At 45.7% G+C, this 22,897-nt stretch overlaps 1 protein-coding gene across 1 annotated transcript in view; it reads left to right on the top strand.

Annotated features, from left to right (window-relative positions):
- LOC137642650 (uncharacterized) overlaps positions 1–22,897 on the top strand; it is a 128,133-nt gene that overhangs the window by 65,663 nt on the left and 39,573 nt on the right. Inside the window, exon 4 of the mRNA XM_068375416.1 lies at positions 2,712–2,862. Within this exon, the coding sequence (XP_068231517.1) occupies positions 2,712–2,862 (151 nt within the window). The remainder of the gene's footprint in view (positions 1–2,711; positions 2,863–22,897) is intronic.

Here is a 22,897-nt window from a genome sequence, read left to right as displayed (position 1 = left end):
GATAGCATCAACCCCTCCATGGAAATTACCGGATATATCATTTTGTAAATATTTTATTGGTATAAAAAAACATGACTGACTACGAAGCCAGGTTGCTCTTTATGGAACATGTTGAAGAACACAGGGAATCGACTTTTATATATACTGATGGCTCCAAATCTGATGCTGGCATTGGATTTGGAGTACATAGTAGTGCTTTTAATTGTAGAGGTGCACTTTATCTAGCATCCTCTATATTTACTGCCGAATTATATGGCATACTAACCGTTATTGAGAAAATAGCGTTACGATGAGGGAATTAACTGTTTTTAGTGATGTAAGAAGTGTCCTACAAGTTTTCATTTCCAATAATTCTTTAGTTTTAAAGATTTTAGAGTGGCCTTTGATTATTGGTATGAAAGATATAAGTTAGATTTTGCTGGGTTCCGGCACTTGTAAGCGTGTCTGGAAATGAGAATGTGGATTCACTGGCAAAGAGTGCTGTAGCAGAGTTGCTACCAAGAGGGTATCCCATTCCCAGTGGTGATTTTCTACCTACAATTAAAAATTTTATTTATAATAATTGGCAACAGCATTGGGATAGTTTACGTGAAAATAAGATGAGAGAAATAAGTAAATAAGTAATGTTATATCCCCTTGGAGGTATAAGGGGATGCCCGAAAGTGGGAGACTACTCTTTGTCGTCTCCGCATTGGTCACACTCGGATGACACGAGTTTTTGCTGTCTGGCCAACATCAACCATATTGGGATAACTGTTTGGTACCATTGACAGAGAAACATTTGTTAACCGAATGCCCCACATTTAGTAGTGATAGAAATAGATATGTGTTTGAACCTCAAAGTGAGGATGGCAGGTTCATCCTTGCCAAGATTCTTGGACATGATGTGTCCTACCATGCTAGTGGTAGTTTTAGCTTTATTTCAGAAGCAGGTCTTATGAAAGATATTTAACTTTTAAAATTAAATCCTTGCTTTTATTGTTTTAATTGAATATTCTTTTATTTTTTTATTGACAATAAACGATATCGGCGTCAATGACCTTAGATGTCAGGATGCCAGAAAACCTCAAATCAATCAATCATGGGTGAAAGTCAATGGTGCCACCAGCACAGAGGGCTTCTCCCAATCATAGACAAGGTCATAGGAAAGTAGGCCTTGCATGAAAGTGTGCTAAGGAAAAAGTGGAAGATGTGATCTCTCCCGCTAATGAGGGTCATTCCTCTCACCCGATCTACTGGCAGTAGGATGCCTGAAGATTAGGGGATAAAGGTAAGAAACCTTTGGGGCCTATCCTTGGACAGTCTCAATCCTCGATGTGGGGTATCACTTGCCGTTCCTTCTCTCTTTCCCTCCATTGACTGAGCATTGGTCTAGCTTTCCCTAGGACATAAACTCTCAATTTTTTGACTGACTATGGTCATCATCCTGATTTGCTGGCTCTGAAACATCAGTTTTCCAATAAGTTTGGTGCTGGACTACAACACCTGGCCCGTATTGTGTTCTTTCTAACTCTGTGAGCCTTCTGATGACATAAGCATCTGAGGTTGGTGCAGACTTCTGCCATCTTGAGGAAGTACTCATGAGTCTAGCCCGGTCGGCATTCGTCTGAATCCCTTGTCGGTGTACTCTGAACTTAAGATAATGTCTGAGAATTTTATACTATATCTCCAACTAGGTATTTTAGGACATTGTTCACAGACCTCTGGATCTCCTTCCTTGTGTTCAGTAGTATCTGCTCAGTAGTTGTGAAACTCTCCCAGCTCCAACACAGGAAAAGATCACATCTTGGCTGAGGTAAAACGCTCGGCATATGGCTTGAAGAATGGTCGAATGATTCGCCCTTTTAACTTTTCTTGTTCTCTCAAGGGGATGAAACAGTGCAACCTTATGTGCTGTTCAGGTGACAGATGCTAGTCAGTTATGCAACAGAGTGCCTTTTTAGCAGACTGCTCCTCTTACAAGTAGCACCTCCATACTCCTCATAATGGTGAGAAGGAGTCTTAAATTCACAGTACAGTAGTCATAATGGCTGGTCCAACACTTGTGGCATTGTCTCCCTTATAGATAGCTAGGTGTTCCTTGACATATTACTGACTTTCCCATAAGTCACTACTGGCGAAGGCCTAACAGCTTCTGCATACTTTTGTGTGGCTGTTAGGAGGTGTTTAGAGTTGTGTTTCATGCTCATGAACCAGGACCAGGAAAGAGACATGAATGGGGACTATAGAAACTTCCAGTCTGGTTCTAGCTGACTGTCTTCCACCTATGGAGGTGTCTCTATTTAATGGACGATGGTTTGTATGTTATAGGAACAGATACATTATTCCTTAGTGTACAAAACGGGGTCCTTTTAATTACTTTTTCCACCTCAACCAACCTGCTCAGCCCTTAGGCCAGAGGTCAAAAGTGATGTGGTTTAGATGAACTGCCTGGTGTCTCCCCCCACCTTTCTCCTGCTAACTACCACACCTACCTTGTTAAAGATTCAATGGCTGCTCCAGCTCCTGCTGAAGACTTACTCCTATTCAAAGGGCTTAGGTTTGTATAGTTAGCTAAACTACAAATTACTTTGAAAATGTGTTTTTTTTTTTAGCTTTGTATTTGTTTGTTATAAGAATATACTGCAATGCATAAATAAGGCATTGCATAGAATAATTATTGATAAATGCTTTCATGGCACAAGTTTCTAATGTCTTACAAAATTTTTCAGGTTACCCTCCATATACAAGCCAATCACCATAACAGTTCCATCGTTGTATGATGGAGCAGTGCTTGAGAAAGAGTTACCACCCATACCCACGTTAACAGAATTAATTGATCCGGTTACTAAGAATAAAATAGAAGAAGCTCCATCAGAACAGGTTTGTGGTTTCATGTTTTTTGGGTTCAGAAGGTAATCTTATGCTGCACTTGACTTGAATGAAAAAAAAGGTTACTGGTAAATACTGGAATACTGTACTTTGTACTTTTTATGTTTCTTGAACAGTCTCAATAATCTAGCCAAGTCACAGAGTTTAAATTACACAGAAGGTAGCTGTAATTGATTCGCAGATTCTTTTTCTGCATATGAAAACGTTTCATCATTTAAAATAGTGAGATGTCTTCAGTGAATCGTTTGCATCAAGATAATTGGTAATTACAGCTGATGTGAGGGGAAAGCCCTCCCACCCACCTGTCACATAATAGTGACTTTTAATCTTTTGCCTCAGCCAGTACAGACATGTTGTTGCGCTGCTCTCTCGACAGTTGAATATTTTCCTAATTCTTTTATGATGAGGTTCTTTTTTGTGAGTGGTCTTTCTTGTGTGTGGAAGTGCACCAAAGGATAAGCATGTGAGGAAGATGATTTTGTTTCTATAAAGATAAAAACCTGGCATTTCACCAGAGAGGTTTGCTTGAACAAGTTATCTCTCAACACCTCACGACTCGGACTCGCATGTGATCCAAGCTCTCAGCAACTCTGGACCGTGGAGCAATGGTGAAAATTATTTTGCTTGTACTAGCGATATCTCACCTATTTGCAACTTGATTCAGGCTTAGTAACCTTGGATTGCGGCACCTGAGAGTAAAGATAGATTTTCACCTGAGAGGATTCCTTGAAACGAGATCTCTCAACGCCTTGCGACCCGGGCTTGCATGCGATTCAGGGTCGCCATGCAATTTGGGCTCACGGCTAGTCTGGATCGCAATGCCAAAGTTGAAAACCGTTCTGAGAGTATTGCTTGAAACAAGTGGTTTCTCAGCGCCTCATGACCCAGGTTCAGAGTGAGCTGGGTCACAGTGCCAATGGTGAAAGCTGGCCTTCACTGAAGAGTTTGGCTTTAAAAAAGAAAAAGTAATCTCTCAACATTGTGCGATCGTGAGGCGATTAGGATCGCAAAAAATCAAGACGTACGGAACTGTGTCTGCTCTTACCCTTTTGAGCTTGCTCTACCTGTTGGCAGATCACGATCCTGTATGTGCTAATGATTCTTTTATGTTACACAATCTAAGAATGATTGTAGAGCATCGCTTGACACTTGAGATGGTCATTTGGTTCTCTTGAGCGCTTGTTGTCCTTTGAATGCTCTTTGAGCTAGTGGCTGTCTTGCTATGCCCGTAACGTAAGTGAAGCCATTAGGAATCTTGAATAAGTGGTTTATTTACTGCTTGTGCATGGGCATCACTCCAACCTTAGAGATCAAGGACATGTTTTCTTATCGAGAAACGTGCACTTGCAATAGCTAATTGATGCTTGTATACTCTATCCAGCATTTTTGGGCTCAAGCCATGTCGTCTTGATGGAAGTTCCTTAAAGGCAGCTTCCTAGGGTATATTACAACTACGGCGATATTCCCGGAGAATTTACCTTCAGGTACCCAGAATTCTAACTCCTGGAGCGAGTATCCCTAAAAAAGACCTTAGGGATATCGTAAATATCAGTGGACGTATTCTTGACACGCCTCATAGCAATCTATACCCCGAATAGAGTTAACACTTCGTAGGGGTCAAATGGCAAGAAAACGAAAACGATAAGAAAGGGGGGAGCCGTTCGTAAGGCATCTCTCCTCCCCGTTTCGAAAGCGTGCCCTGCGCCGCTCGCAGCGCCATCTGTATTCCTTTTTGCGTAGCTCTACGACTCGGTGTTTTGTTCCCTGTTTTCTACCAAATCTTGGAATTTCTCGTGTAATAATGCTTTCTCCAACTTCTTCAGCCTCGGATAAGTTGAGTACTATTTCTTTTATGTATAAATGTAGGCTCTTGGTTAAAATTAAAGTAATTAAAAGAGTTATCTTTGATACAAGAGCTTTTGCCTGCTGGAGGCATCATGGATGCTGTCGCTCGCTAGAATAGGATTTATTTGTTAGCAAGAGCGACGTTCCCAGCCCCTTTGCGCTTAAATATTAGCTTCTTAGCTTATTTAGGAATTCTGTTATGATGCGTTAGTAGTGTGCCTGGCGAAGTTTTGCCTAGGCTGCCAACACTAGTCTTCGTAGGCTAGCGGTTGGCCTATGTACTTCCTGCATGATAATTAGTCTTCCAAGTGTGATTTTATTGTTTTAAGCGTTATGCAACGTTATACATATAAGCCCTTTTCGAGTACCTTCCAAGATAGTATTGGTGTGAGTTTCGGTGAATTAGGTAATCGATTCTCTTAGTGCCTAGGCTAGGTTGTCTTAGGTCATTATAATATTATCTGTTTCCCCGTTTGCTCCCTTCTCTTCGGGGAAGGGGCAAACCCTTTCCCTCTGTTTAAGCCCTAGGCTTAACTCTAGTGGTTGTTTGAATTAATTTTCAAATATATCTATGCTGGAGTAGTACTGTACCTTCCCGTTCCATCTGAATTGGTTCAGAGGGGGACAGTACAACAGTGTTTAGTCTGAGTCCGGGTTGGCCTGGCATGGGGCAGAGTCTCCCTTGCTGACTGACACGGGCATAAGGGGTTTATCCCCCTTGGTCCACCTTGTTGGGTTCCAGTAGTGATCCCTTCGCTCGGTGACCCCTCAGACTTGTCCTCTTGCCGTTCCGGATTCGGGATATGTTCCCTTTTCTGGAATAGCAATTCCTTCCTTGCCGTGGTTTTAGGGAGGCAGCCAGTAGTGCCGGCCTCCCCCTCGGGTCTTTCTCTGGCTGAGATGAGCTGTCTTAGTTGGGAATGACCCTTAACCAAGGCAAGGTTGGATAGGACCCTCTGTCCTTCCCTTCTATTTTCCGTTCCTTTGTGTCAGTCGTCCGCATCCGTACCTAGCCTAGGTTAGGATGGGGAACTGACGTGGTCTCCTGTCGGCCGGCAGAGACCCTTCCTTCGAGTGCTGCCCGGTCCTTTCTTGGTCCCTCCATCGCTGCCGTCTGTAGATTCAGTAAGCAGCGGTTAGGAAGCCTGACTTAGTGTCTCCCCTTCCTTTCGGCACTCTTTCGGGTGCCGGGCACAGAGGCTCATAGCCTCTTAGCCCGGCACTCATTCTGTTGTCTTCGTATGTGTTGTCCTTGCCGTCTGCCGGCCTACAGGCCGGCCGTCGGTGGGGAGGGGTGTTCTCCAGTTCTCTTGCTGTCGGTCGGCGATGGTTATATACCTTTGCCGGCCGGTCTCTTGCTCATCTGCCGGCCACTACAAGTGGGGCCGGCAGCCGAGCGCTGCCTGGTGTGGAGGCCAGCCGGCAAGGTTTGCTTACTGCTGCCGGCCGGCCTGCTACACTGCCCGGTTAGCCGGCCACTAAGAATGATGGCCGGCAACGCAGTGCAAACCGGGTGGCTGCGGACCGGCAACCACTGCCGGCCGGTTCAGGCATGGGATCTGGAGTTCTCCCCAATAGGGGTGATCTGATGTTGTGTACTTGAGATCTACCTTTCGAAAAACGGGGGGGGGGGGGGGGGGTGCTGACCGGCAATAGCCGGCCGGCACACCACCCTCAGGTACTGTATCAGTCCTTTCTTTGGTGGTGTATTCAACCAAGGGAGTCCATGATATAGTAGGTTACAACACTGTCTTTTCTATCTTACTTGTGTTACTTGTGCAATCACTTGGTGTCGCCTTACAAGGATAAAAGAGAATTCTTTTCATCCCTGGCCGGAATGGTAAAATTTTACCTTAGGTGTGAGCTACACCTAATTTCCCTTGGAAATATGCTCTCTGGTTATTCTAGTAAAGACTAACTATGTGACTTTGGCTGGTGGGCTTCCACAGGTGTTTGTGTGGCTTTCACAAGTAGGTGTCTTTCCCTTATTCTTGGTGAATACTTATTTGTTTCATGTGAATTGAAATTCACTTGATATTCATGGAAATTTTTCTTCTTTTACAGGAGGAGCATCCGAAGTGTGATAGTGTCTTCTGCAATGTCCGCAGTAAGAACTTTTGCGGACATGTCTCGTGTAGGAGGCACGCGGCTTGCGCAGCCTCCAATGATGACCATCGTTACTGGGATCCGCAGGTATGTGCTGTATGTACTAACCTGCTATCAGAGGCTTTTGAATCCCCTAGGTCGGCGGAGTCAAGAGATGCAGCGAGGGAGAAGCTTCGCTTATGGGTAAGGGGTTTTCAGAAAAACACCACTGGACCTTATCTTCCTAATGAGAAGATGAGGGCATACCTTTTTCCCAAGGCTTCCGCTGATGCTGTTGTTCCCCAGCCTCGGCCGGAGATCCCTCTCGTCCAGATCCCAGTGGAGGAGGATGTTGCTGATGCCATGCAGGACATCCAGTTGGACGACAAGATGTCTGACTTGTCCGATCGTGCGGAACAGGATCTCCTCGCAGAAGGCGAGGAGGAGGATCGAGATCCTATTGCCGTGGAGAAAGAGGTTCCCGTATCTTCAGACGTGCCGGTTCAGGTTCCTGAACCTATCCCCTCTACCTCGTCCGCTCTTCCAGCAGAGCTAGGACAGGCTCTCTCTTCCATCGTTGGTATGATCCAACAGATGCAGAGGGAGAATAATCAGAAGGCCGCTACTTTGGAGCTCCAGATGCAGAAGATCACAGCATCACGTGGACCTCCAAAGAAGCTCAACGTGAAGGACCTTCCTCTGTGCTCGGATGCCAACCCGTGGAGATATGCCGAGCACATGCCGATGACGATTGGGAAGATCGTCATGTCGGAGAAACTGGGCTCAGTTCCCCTTGAGGAGGTGGAATTCTGGCCCAGTAGAGGGGCCTACCCGGACTGTTATGTCCGTTTGAAGAAGGAGCCGGCCTCGAAGGAGGAGACGGAACCAAAGGAGGTGATTATCCTGGATCACTCCAAGGCTCAAGCCACTTTAACAGCTGCATTGAAGGAGAGGGGGTTCTCAAACTCTAAAGTTGCCGCTTTGAGTAAGAAGCACCCCTCCTTTGTATCCTCCCCGGCTAGGGCCTTCCCCTTTATGCAAAAGGGGTTCGCGGCCGTCTTGAAGGCGGTTGAAGCTGGCAAACCGTGTCCATCTCTGGAGGAATGCAAACCTCTGTCGTTGGCATTGCCGCTGGACAATAAGGACTGGAAGGAGGTGCACCTCACTTTCTCGGTTGGGAAGTTGGACGCCGACATTGCAGGTCAGCAGTTCGGCGAAAACCTTCCCAAGTTGTCGGAATTCCTCCTACGGAGGGAATTGGACACAAAGGAGCGCCTGGCAGCCTCGATGTCTCTCCAGACCAACATGGAGACGATGGCTAGCGACCCCAAGATGCCGGAGATGTTCATGGTAATGGCCAAGATCCATCTGGCCACGGTGACTAAGGACCTCTATTGCTTTGTTAAAGCAAAGAGGGCCTGTAGGGAGTTTGTGTTCGCCTCGGCCACAGTGAGGCATGAACCCAAGAGGCTCATTTCATCCAGCATCTGGGGTAAAGATCTCTTTCCCAAAGACGTGGTCAAAGAGGTCGTGGACAAGGCAGCCACTGAGAACCGCAATCTTCTCCTGAAGTGGGGCCTGTCCCTTAAGAGGAAGTCTTCTCCGGATGAGGGCCCTCAGCCGAAAGGAAAGGCGAAGAAATCAAGGTTTTCCTCCCGTCCAGCCAAGCCTTTCAAACCACAAAGACAGCAGCAGCAGCAGCCAGCTTTGCCTCCGGTACCACAACTGGTAGCCCAGACCCCGACCACCTTCCAATGGGTACCCCAAGCCATGTCATCAGCTTCCCCGGCATTCAATCCCGTGTTCGAGGGACAATCAACCACGTTTCGTGCAAGACCCAGAGGGGCAGCCAGAGGTTCGGCGAGACGCCCCTCTAGGGGACGAGGATTCAGAGGTGGTCGCGGCCAGGGAGGCAAGACTGCAGGGCAGTCAAAGTGAAGTGTCGCCGGTAGGTGGGAGACTTCAGTATTTCCGGGATCGCTGGACCTTCGATCCCTGGGCCCACAGCCTTCTCAAAAATGGACTGGGTTGGAGTTGGTACAGTACTCCGCCCCGGTGCCCTCAATTTTTCCAACACTCCACCCCCGTTTTGGAGGAGTACATCCAAGATCTGTTGGAGAAAAAGGTGATCCGGAGGGTAAAGTCCATCAAGTTTCAAGGGAGGCTGTTTTGTGTTCCCAAGAAAGACTCGGGGAAACTCAGAGTCATTCTGGACTTGTCACCACTCAACAAGTTCATAGTGAACCACAAGTTCAAGATGTTAACGTTACATCACATAAGGGCCTTACTGCCCAAGAGGGCATATACCGTCTCCATCGATTTGTCAGACGCATATTGGCACGTTCCAATAAGTCGTCGTCTCTCCCCCTACCTAGGATTCAAGCTACAACAAAAACTTTATGCTTTCAGAGCGATGCCCTTCGGGCTAAACATAGCCCCAAGGATCTTTACGAAGCTTGCGAGCGCAGCGCTCAAACAGTTACGCCCAAAAGGGTTCCAAGTAGTAGCCTACCTGGACGATTGGTTGGTGTGGGCAGCATCCAGAGCAGAATGCTTGCAAGCTTCCCTACAAGTGATTCAGTTCCTGGAATATCTAGGTTTCATGATCAACAGAAAGAAGTCTCGTCTTTCTCCAGCTCAGAGGTTCCAGTGGTTGGGAATTCACTGGGATCTAGTGTCACACCGTTTTTCCATTCCGATGTCAAAGAGGAAGGAAATAGCGGGGTCTGTCAGGAGACTTCTAGGTTCCGAGAGGATATCAAGACGCGAACAAGAGAGGGTTTTGGGCTCTCTTCAGTTTGCATCAGTAACAGACCCAGTGCTAAGAGCACAGCTAAAAGATGCAGCGGGAGTATGGAGAACCTTTGCATCGAAAGAGCGAAGGGACTTGAAGAGACCGGTCCCACTTTGACTACGTTCTCTTCTCAGACCGTGGTCTCAAGCCAGTCGTCTAAAGAGGTCTCTACCTCTTCAGCCATCCCCCCCGTCAGTGACAATCCACACAGACGCCTCAAAGGTAGGGTGGGGGGGTCACTCCCATCGGAAAAAAGTGCAAGGGACCTGGTCCAAGCTATTTGGGACCTTTCACATAAACTTTCTAGAAGCTATGGCAGTGCTTCTTACCCTGAAGAAAGTATCCCCACGTCACTCGATCCATGTAAGGTTGGTACTGGACAGCGAGGTGGTAGTGAAATGTCTGAATCGGCGGGGATCGAGATCCCCACCTCTCAACCAGGTAATGTTAGCCATATTCCGACTGGCGGAGAAGAAGAAGTGGCACCTGTCAGCAGTTCACCTTCAAGGAGTCCGGAATGTGACCGCCGACGCTCTATCCAGGGTTACACCGATAGAGTCAGAATGGTCCCTAGACGCAGGATCATTCTCCTTCATCTTGAGACAAGTCCCAGAACTGCAGATAGACCTCTTCGCGACGAAGGACAACAAGAAGCTGCCGAAATATGTGTCCCCATACGTGGACCCCTTGGCGGAAGCAGTAGATGCGATGTCCCTCGATTGGAACAGATGGTCCAGGATCTACCTGTTTCCCCCTCACAATCTGATGTTGAGGGTCCTCAACAAACTGAGATCCTTCAAGGGAGTAGCAGCAATAGTGGCCCACAAGTGGCCGAACAGTGTATGGTTCCCTCTAGCTCTGGAACTACGACTGAAGTTTCTACCACTCCCGGACCCAGTTCTGTCCCAGCAAGTCCAGAAGTCGACTGTCTACGCTTCATTACAGAAAACCCGAACCCTGCAGCTCATGATTTTCTCTCCCTAGCGGTGAAGAAACGGTTCGGAATCTCAAAAGATAGCATCGACTTCCTGGAAGAACACAAGTGTAAGTCTACTAGGAGGCAGTACGAATCTGCATGGAAGAAATGGGTAGCCTTTGTCAAAGACAAGAACCCACAAGAGATCTCTACGGAGTTCTGCCTATCCTTCTTCATTCACCTCCACGGACAGGGGCTGGCGGCTAACACAATTTCTACATGTAAGTCAGCTCTGACAAGACCCATTCTATATGCCTTCCAGGTAGACCTCGCTAACGAGATGTTTAATAAGATCCCGAAGGCCTGTGCTAGGCTTAGACCATCAGCTCCTCCAAAGCCTATTTCGTGGTCGTTAGACAAAGTCCTTCATTTTGCCTCATTACTGGATAATGAGGAATGTGCATTGAAGGACCTGACTCAAAAAGTGATCTTCCTTTTTGCCCTTGCTTCTGGGGCCAGAGTTAGTGAGATTGTGGCCCTCTCGAGAGAGGAGGGCCGAGTTCAGTTCCTGGATGGGGGAGAACTGAACCTGTTTCCGGACCCTACGTTTCTCGCTAAGAACGAGTTGCCCACCAACAGGTGGGGTCCCTGGAGAATCTGCCCTCTGAAAGAAGATGCATCTCTATGTCCCGTAGAATGCCTAAAGGTCTATCTTCGTAGAACTTCAGACTTCCATGGGGGCCAACTATTCAGAGGAGAAACATCGGGCTCGAATTTATCTTTAAATCAGCTTAGGGCGAAAATTACATATTTTATTCGCAGAGCGGATCCTGACAGTTCACCCGCAGGTCATGATCCGAGGAAAGTTGCTTCATCCTTAAACTTCTTTAACTTTATGGATTTTGAACACCTTCGTTCATACACTGGCTGGAAGTCTTCCAGGGTATTCTTTCGCCACTATGCTAAGCAAGTGGAGCAGCTAAAGAGGTCTGTGGTAGCAGTTGGTTGCGTCGTTAACCCTGCTGTTTAACTCTGCGAGGAACAGTGGAATCATTTGGGACTTTGATTCTTGGGTGAGTGGTTAGTTATATGCGTTGATATAACTAGTAGTGAAGGTTCTGAGAGCCCACAGTGACTGTTCCAGCGTTATGGTGATGGTAGCACAAGTACAGACAGGTGTGTCAAGCGTTTGCTAACGCTAATGTCAGCAAAGTAGTAACATGGACGTTAACTTTGATACCTGGGTATGTGGCAAGTGACATATTTGTTTTCTTTCAGATAACCATTCATCCATGCACTACGGTACTTGTGTAAATTGTTGGTCATCCACCTATCATATGTACATATTTATGGTGACCATGTCTATTTATTGTTACTCAATAAACTTGTTCTCGGGAACCTTGCGTCTCCTTCACCTATATTGATTTCATGTTATTTATTGAGCATTTAGCCTATGTATATTAATCGGGGATATCTATAATAGCCTATTCCTTAATGCAAAGCCTTGTTGCACTGGTTTATACTTTCCTTAGCATAAAGGACTCCACCCCTCTCTGAGGACGGTGGTGGCAGCAAGTTTAATCCTACGCAGATATAACCTTTTTGTCTAATTTTACTTCGACCAGGGTGCTGGTCGGGATTTTTCCCTTGGATGCTGTAGTCCCGTAAGACTATGCTTTACTTCATATAGAGTGAGACCACTATATTGTACTGGCTGGCGAGTGATTCATACATAGGTATATGTACTCTTCGTTCGTTTCTAGAGTCTAGTAGGACTCCTCCCTGTAGGGGGCAGGAAGCGCTTTCATGGCTTATGATTAGTGAAAAGATGTATAACGGTAACATCTTAGGTCTTTCAGTCGAGTTGACTAAGAAACATTCCTGAGGAGTACGGCACGTATTGAGAATCCACAGATACAGTAATGCTCTGGTATACTTCCATCAGGACGACATGGCTTGAGCCCAAAAAACGGATTTTGAGCGAAGCGAAAAATCTATTTTTGGGTAAGATAGCCATGTCGTCCTGATGGACCCGCCCTGTTCCTTTTCAAAAAAAAAAAAAAAAAAAAAAAAGAGTGAAAAGGGTTGTAGGACCCCTCCCTACATACAGTATCTGTAGCACCTCGTGTATCGCTACAAGGAATACAGATGGCGCTGCGAGCGGCGCAGGGCACGCTTTCGAAACGGGGAGGAGAGATGCCTTACGAACGGCTCCCCCCTTTCTTATCGTTTTCGTTTTCTTGCCATTTGACCCCTACGAAGTGTTAACTCTATTCGGGGTATAGATTGCTATGAGGCGTGTCAAGAATACGTCCACTGATATTTACGATATCCCTAAGGTCTTTTTTAGGGATACTCGCTCCAGGAGTTAGAATTCTGGGTACCTGAAGGTAAATTCTCTGGGAATATCGCCGTAGTTGTAATATACCCTAGGAAGCTGCCTTTAAGGAACTTCCATCAGGACGACATGGCTATCTTACCCAAAAATAGATTTTTCGCTTCGCTCAAAATCCGTTTTTTATTTAAAGAGGTAGTTTATACAAATAAATTCCTTTGAAAGGCCAAGTCTCTGCCAGTGTAAGAAATAAAGCTTTGGAGGATTTGACGTTTTCCTACTAATTTCTCTCTCTATCTCATAAGATTACAATAAAAATCTTGGGTTATCCTATATAGGTTCCAAAACTTTTTGGATGGCTTGACTCACTGATTCAGATTTCAATTATGTAGAGGAAATACAAAGTGTTTTAGATTTGTAACTTTTCTCTTTTCATGAATACAAAAGTTACGATGCCAAATACAATCAATCAATCATGAATACACAATTAGAAAGAGCAACAAGAATTCAGATATGCTTGTGTGAAGCACTAGGCCTCCCTGAGTTAAGAAACAGCAGAACACTTTTGTATTTGCCTAGCATTAGGCATGGCAGCAGATCGATCCAGCATCAAGAGGTGTTCCTTTTTAATCTGTTTCTTCACTCGGTTTCAGTTTTCTTGAAAGCTATATGCCTAGAGGTTTTTTGTATGAGCTATTGTTTATGCATTAAAGTTATCTGCCTGAGGAAAGTAGTCAGCAGATGGCAATCAAACTAAAGAAAAAAGGACCGTTTTGTTTTTAAGCACGTGGTCATTAAAGATTGTTTGGTAGGAGTTTCAATGAATACGCCGACTGTTCTTACCTCTTCCATTGGAATAAGTAGGATTAGCCAACACTTTATCGAGGACAAAGAAACTACAGAAGTTGAGTGGTGTTTAGTTTTCTTCCTAAACAGTCCTTGATTGCGATCATTTAGTTCATGTCACTCTAGCTCCATGCGAGCAAATGTTGGGACTGCATCTCGAGACAAGCAGCTTCATAACGTTTACACGCAACCGATGGTACATAAACCTTTATAACATTTTCCACCTCTGCTTGTTTTTACTAATGTATTTAGCAATTTCTTGCTATTTTAGTAGCTCCCTCTCTGGTTCATTCTCTCAATAGAGCTATACTAGATGGACTACTAAGGGTTCACACATTCTTAAGAGAACAACATGACATAGTAAACGTTCGCAAGTCGTATTCCCTCCCCTGACGACCCCTTAGGAGTGACACTTCTAACCCCTCTTATTTTTTTTTTCTTAAGGCAAGTACAGTCAGAAGTAAAGAAGCAGGTTAGTTGTGGGTGAAAAATAGATGAATCTTACAAATACAGAACTGACCAGGTGCTCAGATTAGTACTGAACTTTTTTAGGAAATGCATTTACTGTACTTCCCCAGGGTCTCTTAACAGGAGTAGCAAAGGGAGCTGGCTAACTCCTTTGGCTCCAGCAGATCCTCTTCCTTTTGAGGATATGCAGGATAGTGCTCACAAGAACGCTTTCCCAACATGCCCTCCTGTCAGAGCAAGTGCGCTTACTGAACTTACTCATCGCAAGAGTGAGTTTTGATCACGAGCACACCAGGGGCGAGTCTCATTCACAAGCACACCAGGGGCGAGTCTTATTCCAAAGCATGCCAGGGGAGAGTCGTTCGTAAGCACACTAGGGGTGAGTATCGTTCACGAGTGTGCGCCAGGGGTGAGTCTCATTCACGAATGCGCGTCACAAGCAAATCTCATTCACAAGCGCGTGCCAGGGGTAAGTCTTATATGAGGGCATGCCAGGGCCTAGTGTCATTCATGAGCGTACGGCAAGGGAGATTCTCATTCCTGAGCGCTCACCATGGCCGAATCTTGTTTACGAGTGTGCGCCAGGGTCTAGTCTGATTCACGAGCGCTCACCAGGGGCAAGTCTCATTCAAGAAAGCATGCCATGGGAGAATCTTGTTCACGACCGCTTGCTGAAGCTGAGTCTCATTCACGAGTGTTTGTCAGTGGCGAGTCTCATTCACAAGCACCTGCTAGTGGCAAGTCTCGTTCGCGAGCATGTGCCTGCGGCGAGTTTCGTTCGCAAGCACTTGTTGGTGGCAAGTCTAATTCATGAGTATGTGCTGGTGACGAGTTTCGATCAAGATTGTGAACCAATTGCGAGTCGCGATCCTGATCTGTTTTTCAGTGCGACTTGTCGCCATAGCAGGCTAGCTCTTCAGAACTAAGCTTTCTTGAACTTGCAGTTATTCATGCCATCCTCTTGCTACCCAGTGCCTCGCCACTGGGGTCTCACAAGATTCCACAAGTCTCGAGGCTAGCTTGCCAGGTAAGCTCTTTATCTGTCTTCAAGGAAGTACCAAAGTTTTATTCTGCACCCAAAAATATACTTATCTCCATCATCAAGCCATGCTTCGCGAGTTTTGCCAGAAGCTGGTGGGTCAAGGTAAACATGGAAAAATCTTCTTTGAACCCTAAGCTGAACTTACTAAATTTTGAAATGCAGATAGACATGAGAGTAATCTTTCCCGTTGCAGGTTAGAATCCCAAGATTCATAGAAGGGGTTCGTCAGTTACTGATGCGAAGCTCACTGCATGCTCATCAGTGGCAGTACCTGCTGTGTCACCTGGCCTCGTTAGTGTGTTTAGTGCACAACAGTTGCCTGTATATATGGGCACTTCAATGGCAAGCTTCAGACCTAGACCTTCGGGTCTCAGGGCAGGTATTCTCCCGGAGTGCTCATTCTAGGGGAATCAGAGTAAGAGAGGGCCTGAATTATTGGATCTTGGAACCATACCTTCTCAGAAGGATAGATCTTTCACCCCCTCCCCAGTTGATGCTCTTCACGATTGCTTCAAAAGATGTGTTGGGGGACACCCATCTGTTGCAGCACATGGCCTCCGAGCTGTGCCAAGTCTGATCGGCAATGTAACGTAGAGCTCCTGGAGCTGAAAGCAACTGACCTGACTCAACATTTCTAACAGCTCTGTTTGAGTTATATCTAGACAGGCAATGAGGTTATTTTCATGGTAACTTTGCAACTAGCCACAAAAATAACATCTTGGCAGACAGGCTGATTCAGAGGAATCTTTTTTAGATCCTCTAATAGCAAACAAAGTGACGACTTTGTGGGTTCGCCGAAAATAGACCTGTTCTCGACGTTCCTCAACCAGAAGTTTCCGTTTTGCTACGCTAGTACCAGTCCTGTAGGTGATGCTTCAGCCCATTTTCCAACTTCCGGGAGATGACTGGGATGTCAACACATTCCCTCAGTTAAGGGTAATGAGGAAATTCTTCTACAGGATAAGCTTTGCAACCAACTTATCCATGGTGTGAATAGTCTTATAGTAACATGCAGAATGATTCCCTGACCTTCTGCTGTAGACAGAGGTTCTAAGGGAGCTCCCTTCTGTCCACAACTTGCTACACCAGCCACATGCTTAGATTTACAAGCAACTAGGAGGATCCCTTCAACTTTGTGCCTGGATGGTATCCAGAATCTTCTCTCTGAGAGAGGGGTCTGCAATCAATAGAGAAACAGATATATGGCTACCTCAGGAGGTTCTTGACTTCAGTCTACCAGGCAAAGTAGGTGATCTTTGGTTGTTGTCGTTGTGGAAAATGTGTCTCTGCTCGTAGCCAATATCGTGGAATTCATACCTTTTTCTCCAAGAGGAAAACTGCTCAGTCTTGGCAGTAATGGCTATATTTCAGCCTCAAGTCTAGTCTTTAGACTGAAAGGTTGTTGCTATTTCCTTCCCGGTAGAGCTGTCCATATTCATACGAAGTTTGAACAGGCTTTCCCTCAGTTGGAAATGAGACCATCATGTAACATTATCTGCTCCCAGAAAGAAGCTACGCTAGTTGCATTTTCCCCTACAACATCACCCATTCTCAGGAATGGGAGCAAGTTACTGTCAGCTTCATTTCTAAGTTCTTTGCTAGACTCAAATTCCGAACTAATAATACTGGTCGGCTGCCTTTGTGTCCTGCAAAAGCGCTGTGAAGAAATGAGTCATGGCTCTTCTTCCTCCATTCTCGGTCACTGCCGCGATGTCCTCGAGAGGAAACAAGGATCCTGCTCTTACAGAAGAGTTTCGAAGGAAAGCACTCTCCCTCCTGGGCACCTGTCTTTGGAAATTGGAAACTACGCCATCACATCTCTTTAAGACCCAGTTGGCCTACTGGTTATCTGCGTTGAGAGTTAAAAACTCCATTGCCCTTGTGCCAGTAAGGGCAATGTTCTTAAATACTTTGAGTTTCTCAGGGTCAGGCAAGTTTTCGGTGGTGGCCAAAAACCCAAAAGTCCTTGACCAGTGGTTCATCCAGGAGGCCTAAAGCTTAGCTTTTGCCATCCTCTCCATAGGGATGAAAACCACTAACTGGGCTGCCAACTTCTCTACATTCAAGGACTGGATCAGAGCTGAAACTACTGCGTCTAGCGGCAGAGGAGAAGGATCGTCATTTAGGGTACTGAAATACTTCTTTTACCTGACAAACAGAGGAAGAAGTAGTTTCATCAAATAGCCAGCCCTAAGGGAATCCTTCCTCGCAGAAATCTTCAAGTTGACTTTCATAAGCGACTTGGATGCGAGTTTAGACCACGGGAGTTCTAACTGGGGTCTATTGATCCTGGGAGCAGCGCATAGAGTGTTTATGGCCGTGTCTCTCCCCATAGTAGGAGAGTAAGAGGTCTCGCCAAGGCTGGTAACCTATCTCATGCAGGCCAGGAGTTGCATGAAGGTCGACTGTGACTTTGCTTCCTGCATGTCAGAAACCTTTGAACTGGCTGGAACTGGAAGCTCACCTACGGAGTTGTCTGATTTACAGTTGTTCTCTAATGCCAAACCCGAACCGTTCGGATTTTGAGATGGGTTTGTCATCATATTTAGGCTGAGCCACAGGGAAATGAGGCCTGGAAGGGTCAACTCCTTGTTATCTGCGTTGAGAGTTAAAAACTCCATTGCCCTTGTGCCAGTAAGGGCAATGTTCTTAAATACTTTGAGTTTCTCAGGGTCAGGCAAGTTTTCGGTGGTGGCCAAAAACCCAAAAGTCCTTGACCAGTGGTTCATCCAGGAGGCCTAAAGCTTAGCTTTTGCCATCCTCTCCATAGGGATGAAAACCACTAACTGGGCTGCCAACTTCTCTACATTCAAGGACTGGATCAGAGCTGAAACTACTGCGTCTAGCGGCAGAGGAGAAGGATCGTCATTTAGGGTACTGAAATACTTCTTTTACCTGACAAACAGAGGAAGAAGTAGTTTCATCAAATAGCCAGCCCTAAGGGAATCCTTCCTCGCAGAAATCTTCAAGTTGACTTTCATAAGCGACTTGGATGCGAGTTTAGACCACGGGAGTTCTAACTGGGGTCTATTGATCCTGGGAGCAGCGCATAGAGTGTTTATGGCCGTGTCTCTCCCCATAGTAGGAGAGTAAGAGGTCTCGCCAAGGCTGGTAACCTATCTCATGCAGGCCAGGAGTTGCATGAAGGTCGACTGTGACTTTGCTTCCTGCATGTCAGAAACCTTTGAACTGGCTGGAACTGGAAGCTCACCTACGGAGTTGTCTGATTTACAGTTGTTCTCTAATGCCAAACCCGAACCGTTCGGATTTTGAGATGGGTTTGTCATCATATTTAGGCTGAGCCACAGGGAAATGAGGCCTGGAAGGGTCAACTCCTTCCTCACAAGTTGTGAGAGAGGCTTCCTTCCCATAGTACCAATGGTGGTAGGATGCCTGGGACTCGGGTAGCATAGATGGTAATGTCAAGGGGCCTAACCCTGGACAGTAAGTGTCTTCCAATTGTGGTATGTTGTCTCATTCACCAGCTCTCCATATTCATTCCCCAGTGAAATCATCGACCTTCACGACATGAGCAGCGAAGGACAAAGCCTTTCGAGCGGAAGTCCAGACCGTGTTAGAGAAGGCTGGTCTCCAAGAGGTCCTCAACAGGTCCCCAGGCTTTTACATTTGAGTCTATCTTGTAGAAAAGGTGTCTGGAAGCTGGAGACCGATCATCAACCTCTTGGCTCTGAACGAGTTTGTTCATGAGACTCCATTCAAGATGGAGACCATAGCTACGATCAGGCTGTCCGTAAGTCCAAAATATTTCATGGTCTCGTTGAACCTAAAGGATGTGTACTTCTAGATCCCGGCCCATCCATCCAAAAGAAAGTACCTCTGGATTGTGTTTCATGACAAGGTATACCAGTTAATGGTGCTCTGCTTCGGCGTGTCGACAGCCCCTCAGGTGTTCACGAGTGTGTTCATCTTAGTCTCACCCTGGGCCTGGCCCACTCCAACAGCATTCATCTCCTTCACTATCTAGGTGACTGGCTGACCCTGGCAGATGCAATGGAGACCCTTCTCCTCCATCGAGACCGTCTTCTCTTGTTTTGCCTTGATCTGGGGGTTGTGGTAAACAAGGAAAAGTTGAATTTATAGCCAAACCAGGAAATGGTATAGGCCTACCTGGGAATGAGGATAAAGACCATTTAATCGAAAGTATTCCCTTCACACAACAAAATCGCAAGATTAAAGGAAGTGCCGAACTTTCAATTCAGTGAGACTCACCTGATTAAACGGTTGTCTTTGCATGTACAGTGATACCTCGGTAGTCGAACGACTCTATACTCGAACAATTCGGAGTTCGACCAAAATTTTCGAGAAATTTTTGCTGCGGTGCACGACCAAAAATTCGGTACTCGACCAGCCGAACACGTGACGACCGCATGGGCTTTGTGATGATCGCGCCATCTCGGCCACTCTCGCTTGTTCGGGAAGCATCAGTTCTCTCGAGAGCGTCACTCAGACAACGCGCGATCAGCATTCGTTGTGATTTAGTGATTTTCAGTGCTTTTAATTGCTTTTTTAGCTTTCATAATGAGTCCCAAGAAAGTAATGAGTGTTAAGGGGAAGGAGAAGAGGAAAACAGTGCGAACAACGATCGAGTTGAAGAAGGAAATTATAGCGAAATATGAGAATGGTGTACGAGTGTCCGATTTAGCGGTAGAATACGGAATGGCGAAGTCGACCATTTCTACGTTTTTAAAGCATAAAGAAATGATTAAGAAGGCGAATGTTGCAACGGGAGTTACGGCGGTAACTAAGCAAAGGCCACAAGTGATTGAGGAGATGGAAAAGTTGCTTTTAATATTTATTAAAGAAAAACAGTTGGCCGGGGAAAGTGTTAGTGAAGCGTTCATTTGTGAAAAAGCGTTGCATATCTATGAAGAATTAGTGAAGAAAAGTCCGAGTACCAGTGAAAGTGATTCATTTACATTTAAAGCGAGCAGGGGTTGGTTTGAAAAGTTTCGTAATAGAACAGGTATTCATCGTGTTACTAGGCATGGGGAGGCAGCTAGTTCGGATCAAATTGCAGCCGATAAATACGTGGGGGAATTCGATCGGTACATAAATGAACAAAATTTGATCGCACAACAAGTCTTTAATTGTGATGAGACTGGGTTATTTTGGAAGAAAATGCCAGCCAATACGTACATTACCAAGGACGAGACGAAGATGCCAGGTCACAAGCCAATGAAAGATAGGCTAACATTGTTGCTGTGTGCAAATGCAAGTGGCGATTGCAAGATCAAACCCTTGTTAGTGTACCACTCGGACAACCCCCGGGTGTTCAAACGAAATAATATTTGTAAAAGTGCACTACCAGTTATGTGGCGCTCGAACACTAAATCTTGGGTCACAAGACAATTCTTTACTGAGTGGATAAACGAAGTGTTTGCCCCCCAGGTTAAGGCTTACCTCATTGAAAAGAGCTTGCCAATGAAATGTCTTCTGGTTATGGACAATGCTCCTGCACATCCTCCAGGTCTCGAGGATGACTTGAAAGAAGAATACAGCTTTATCAAAATCAAATTCTTGCCCCCCAATACTACTCCCATACTCCAGCCCATGGACCAACAGGTCATTTCAAACTTCAAAAAACTCTATACCAAGGCCCTTTTCAGAAAGTGTTTTGAAGTGACCAGTGACACGAAGTTGACCCTAAAGGAATTCTGGAAGGAACACTTCAGCATCCTCAACTCTGTTAACATGATTGACCAAGCTTGGCGAGGTGTGACCTATAGGACATTGAACTCTGCCTGGCGTAAGCTGTGGCCATCATGTGTCACAGAGAGGGAGTTTGAAGGTTTCCAACCAGAGGCGGGTCCAAGCACTGCTACCCCTGTAATTTCTGATGACACTGATGTCGTTGAGGAAATTGTTGTCATGGGCAGGAGTTTGGGGCTTGAGGTCGACAAGGATGATATTGATGAGCTTGTAGAAAGCCATTCTACCGAGTTGACTGTGGAGGAATTGTTGCACCTGCAACAACAACAGCAGCAGGATCTGATTGTGGAGCAGGAATCTTCAGAAGAGGATGAGGTAAGGGAGGATGTTCCAAGTTCTCTCATCAATGAAATTTGTTCCAAGTGGGCAGATGTGCAGGCTTTTGCTGAAAAATACCACCCAGAAATTGCAGTAGCAAACCGGGCAGTGCATATGTTTAATGATAGTGTCATGTATCATTTTCGAAGAATACTGCAGAGGAGGAAGAAACAATTAACAATAGACCAGTTTTTCACAAAAGAAAAGAAAGCTGCTACATCAAAGCCTGTTTCTCCTCCAAAGAAGAGACAAAGAAGAGAAGAAACCCCTGAAATAGATCTGCCCACCCTTTCATTGGAGAGAGAAACAACTCCTGAAGGAGAACTACCCCGCCACATCATGGAAGGGGACTCTCCTTCCAAGCAGTAACCTCCCCCTTCCATCCTCTCCACATCCATCCCTGTATGCCATCGAACCGCTGCTCAAAGGTATGTTCACTACAGTACAGAAAATGGTTTAAAATTGTTTTATTTTAGTACAGTAAATGGTTTAAAATTGTTTTATAGGATTTTCTGACCAATTTCATACACATTTAGATAATTATTGTTGTTTAGGTACACGTTTTATTAATATTTTGGGCCTGTTCGAGTGCTTGGGAGCGGAATAGAATATATACCATTATTTCTTATGGGGAAAAAAAATTCGGTACTCGAACAAATCGGAGGTCGAACACGGATCTCGAACGGATTATGGTCGAGTACCGAGGTATCACTGTACTTACTTCAATGGCAACTGAAGACTAGTTGGTCTCAGGGCAGGGACCATCATGGAATTTTCATTCAGCTGGGGACAGAGCAGAAGAAAGACCTGAGTTGATGGAGTCTCGACTCTAACCTTCTCAGGGGTGTAGACCTCCTTTTTCCTCCCCCAGATTTGATGCTCTCCACCAACGCATCAAAAGAAGGGTGGGTGGCTCACCTGCTTCAGCACATGGCCTCCGGACTGTTGCCCGAAAAGAGCGCCTTTGCTTTACCATATAAACATCCTAGAGTTGAAAGGAACATTCCTTGCTCTTCAACAATTCCAAAAACTTCTACTGTAGCAGGTAACTTGGTAGTGTTGATGAGCGTTAACATAACTTGTGGCTTATTTAAGCAGACAAGGAGGTACTATTTCACAGCAACCTTGTCAAGTAGCTGTGGAAATCCTGCATTGCACAGAGGACAGTGCTGTCTCCCTCTCAGCCCAGATCAAAAACATTTTGGCAGACAATCTGAGCTGGAAGACTTAGATAGTTGGATCCGAGTGGTCTTTGAGTCTTCGGATAGTGAACAAAGTAATAGCTTTATGGGGTTTGCATAACATAGATCTTTTCATGACGCCCCTAAACCGGAAATTTCCGGCATACTGCTAGCTAGTGTCAGACTCACAGGTGGCATTCCAGGATGCCTTTCAACATCCATGGGCCAACTTGGACATCTATGTGTTCCCCATTCTGCTTCTTAAGGAAAGTACTCAATAGCCAGATCTGTAACCAGTCTATCTATGACTGATAGCTCCGCTATGGCTGCAGACAGAATAGTACCCGGTCTTTCTACTTCTGCTGGCAGAGATTCAGAGAAAGTTACCCCACTTCCTAACCTGTTGTGTAAACCACACATCTAGATTTACCACAAAACAGTCGCATCTCTACGACTTCACTCTTGA

Source organism: Palaemon carinicauda, chromosome 6 (assembly GCF_036898095.1).
Source record: "Palaemon carinicauda isolate YSFRI2023 chromosome 6, ASM3689809v2, whole genome shotgun sequence".
NCBI lineage: Eukaryota > Metazoa > Arthropoda > Malacostraca > Decapoda > Palaemonidae > Palaemon > Palaemon carinicauda.
Note: the sequence above shows the minus strand (reverse complement) of the source record. Positions and strands in the feature narration are given on the sequence as shown.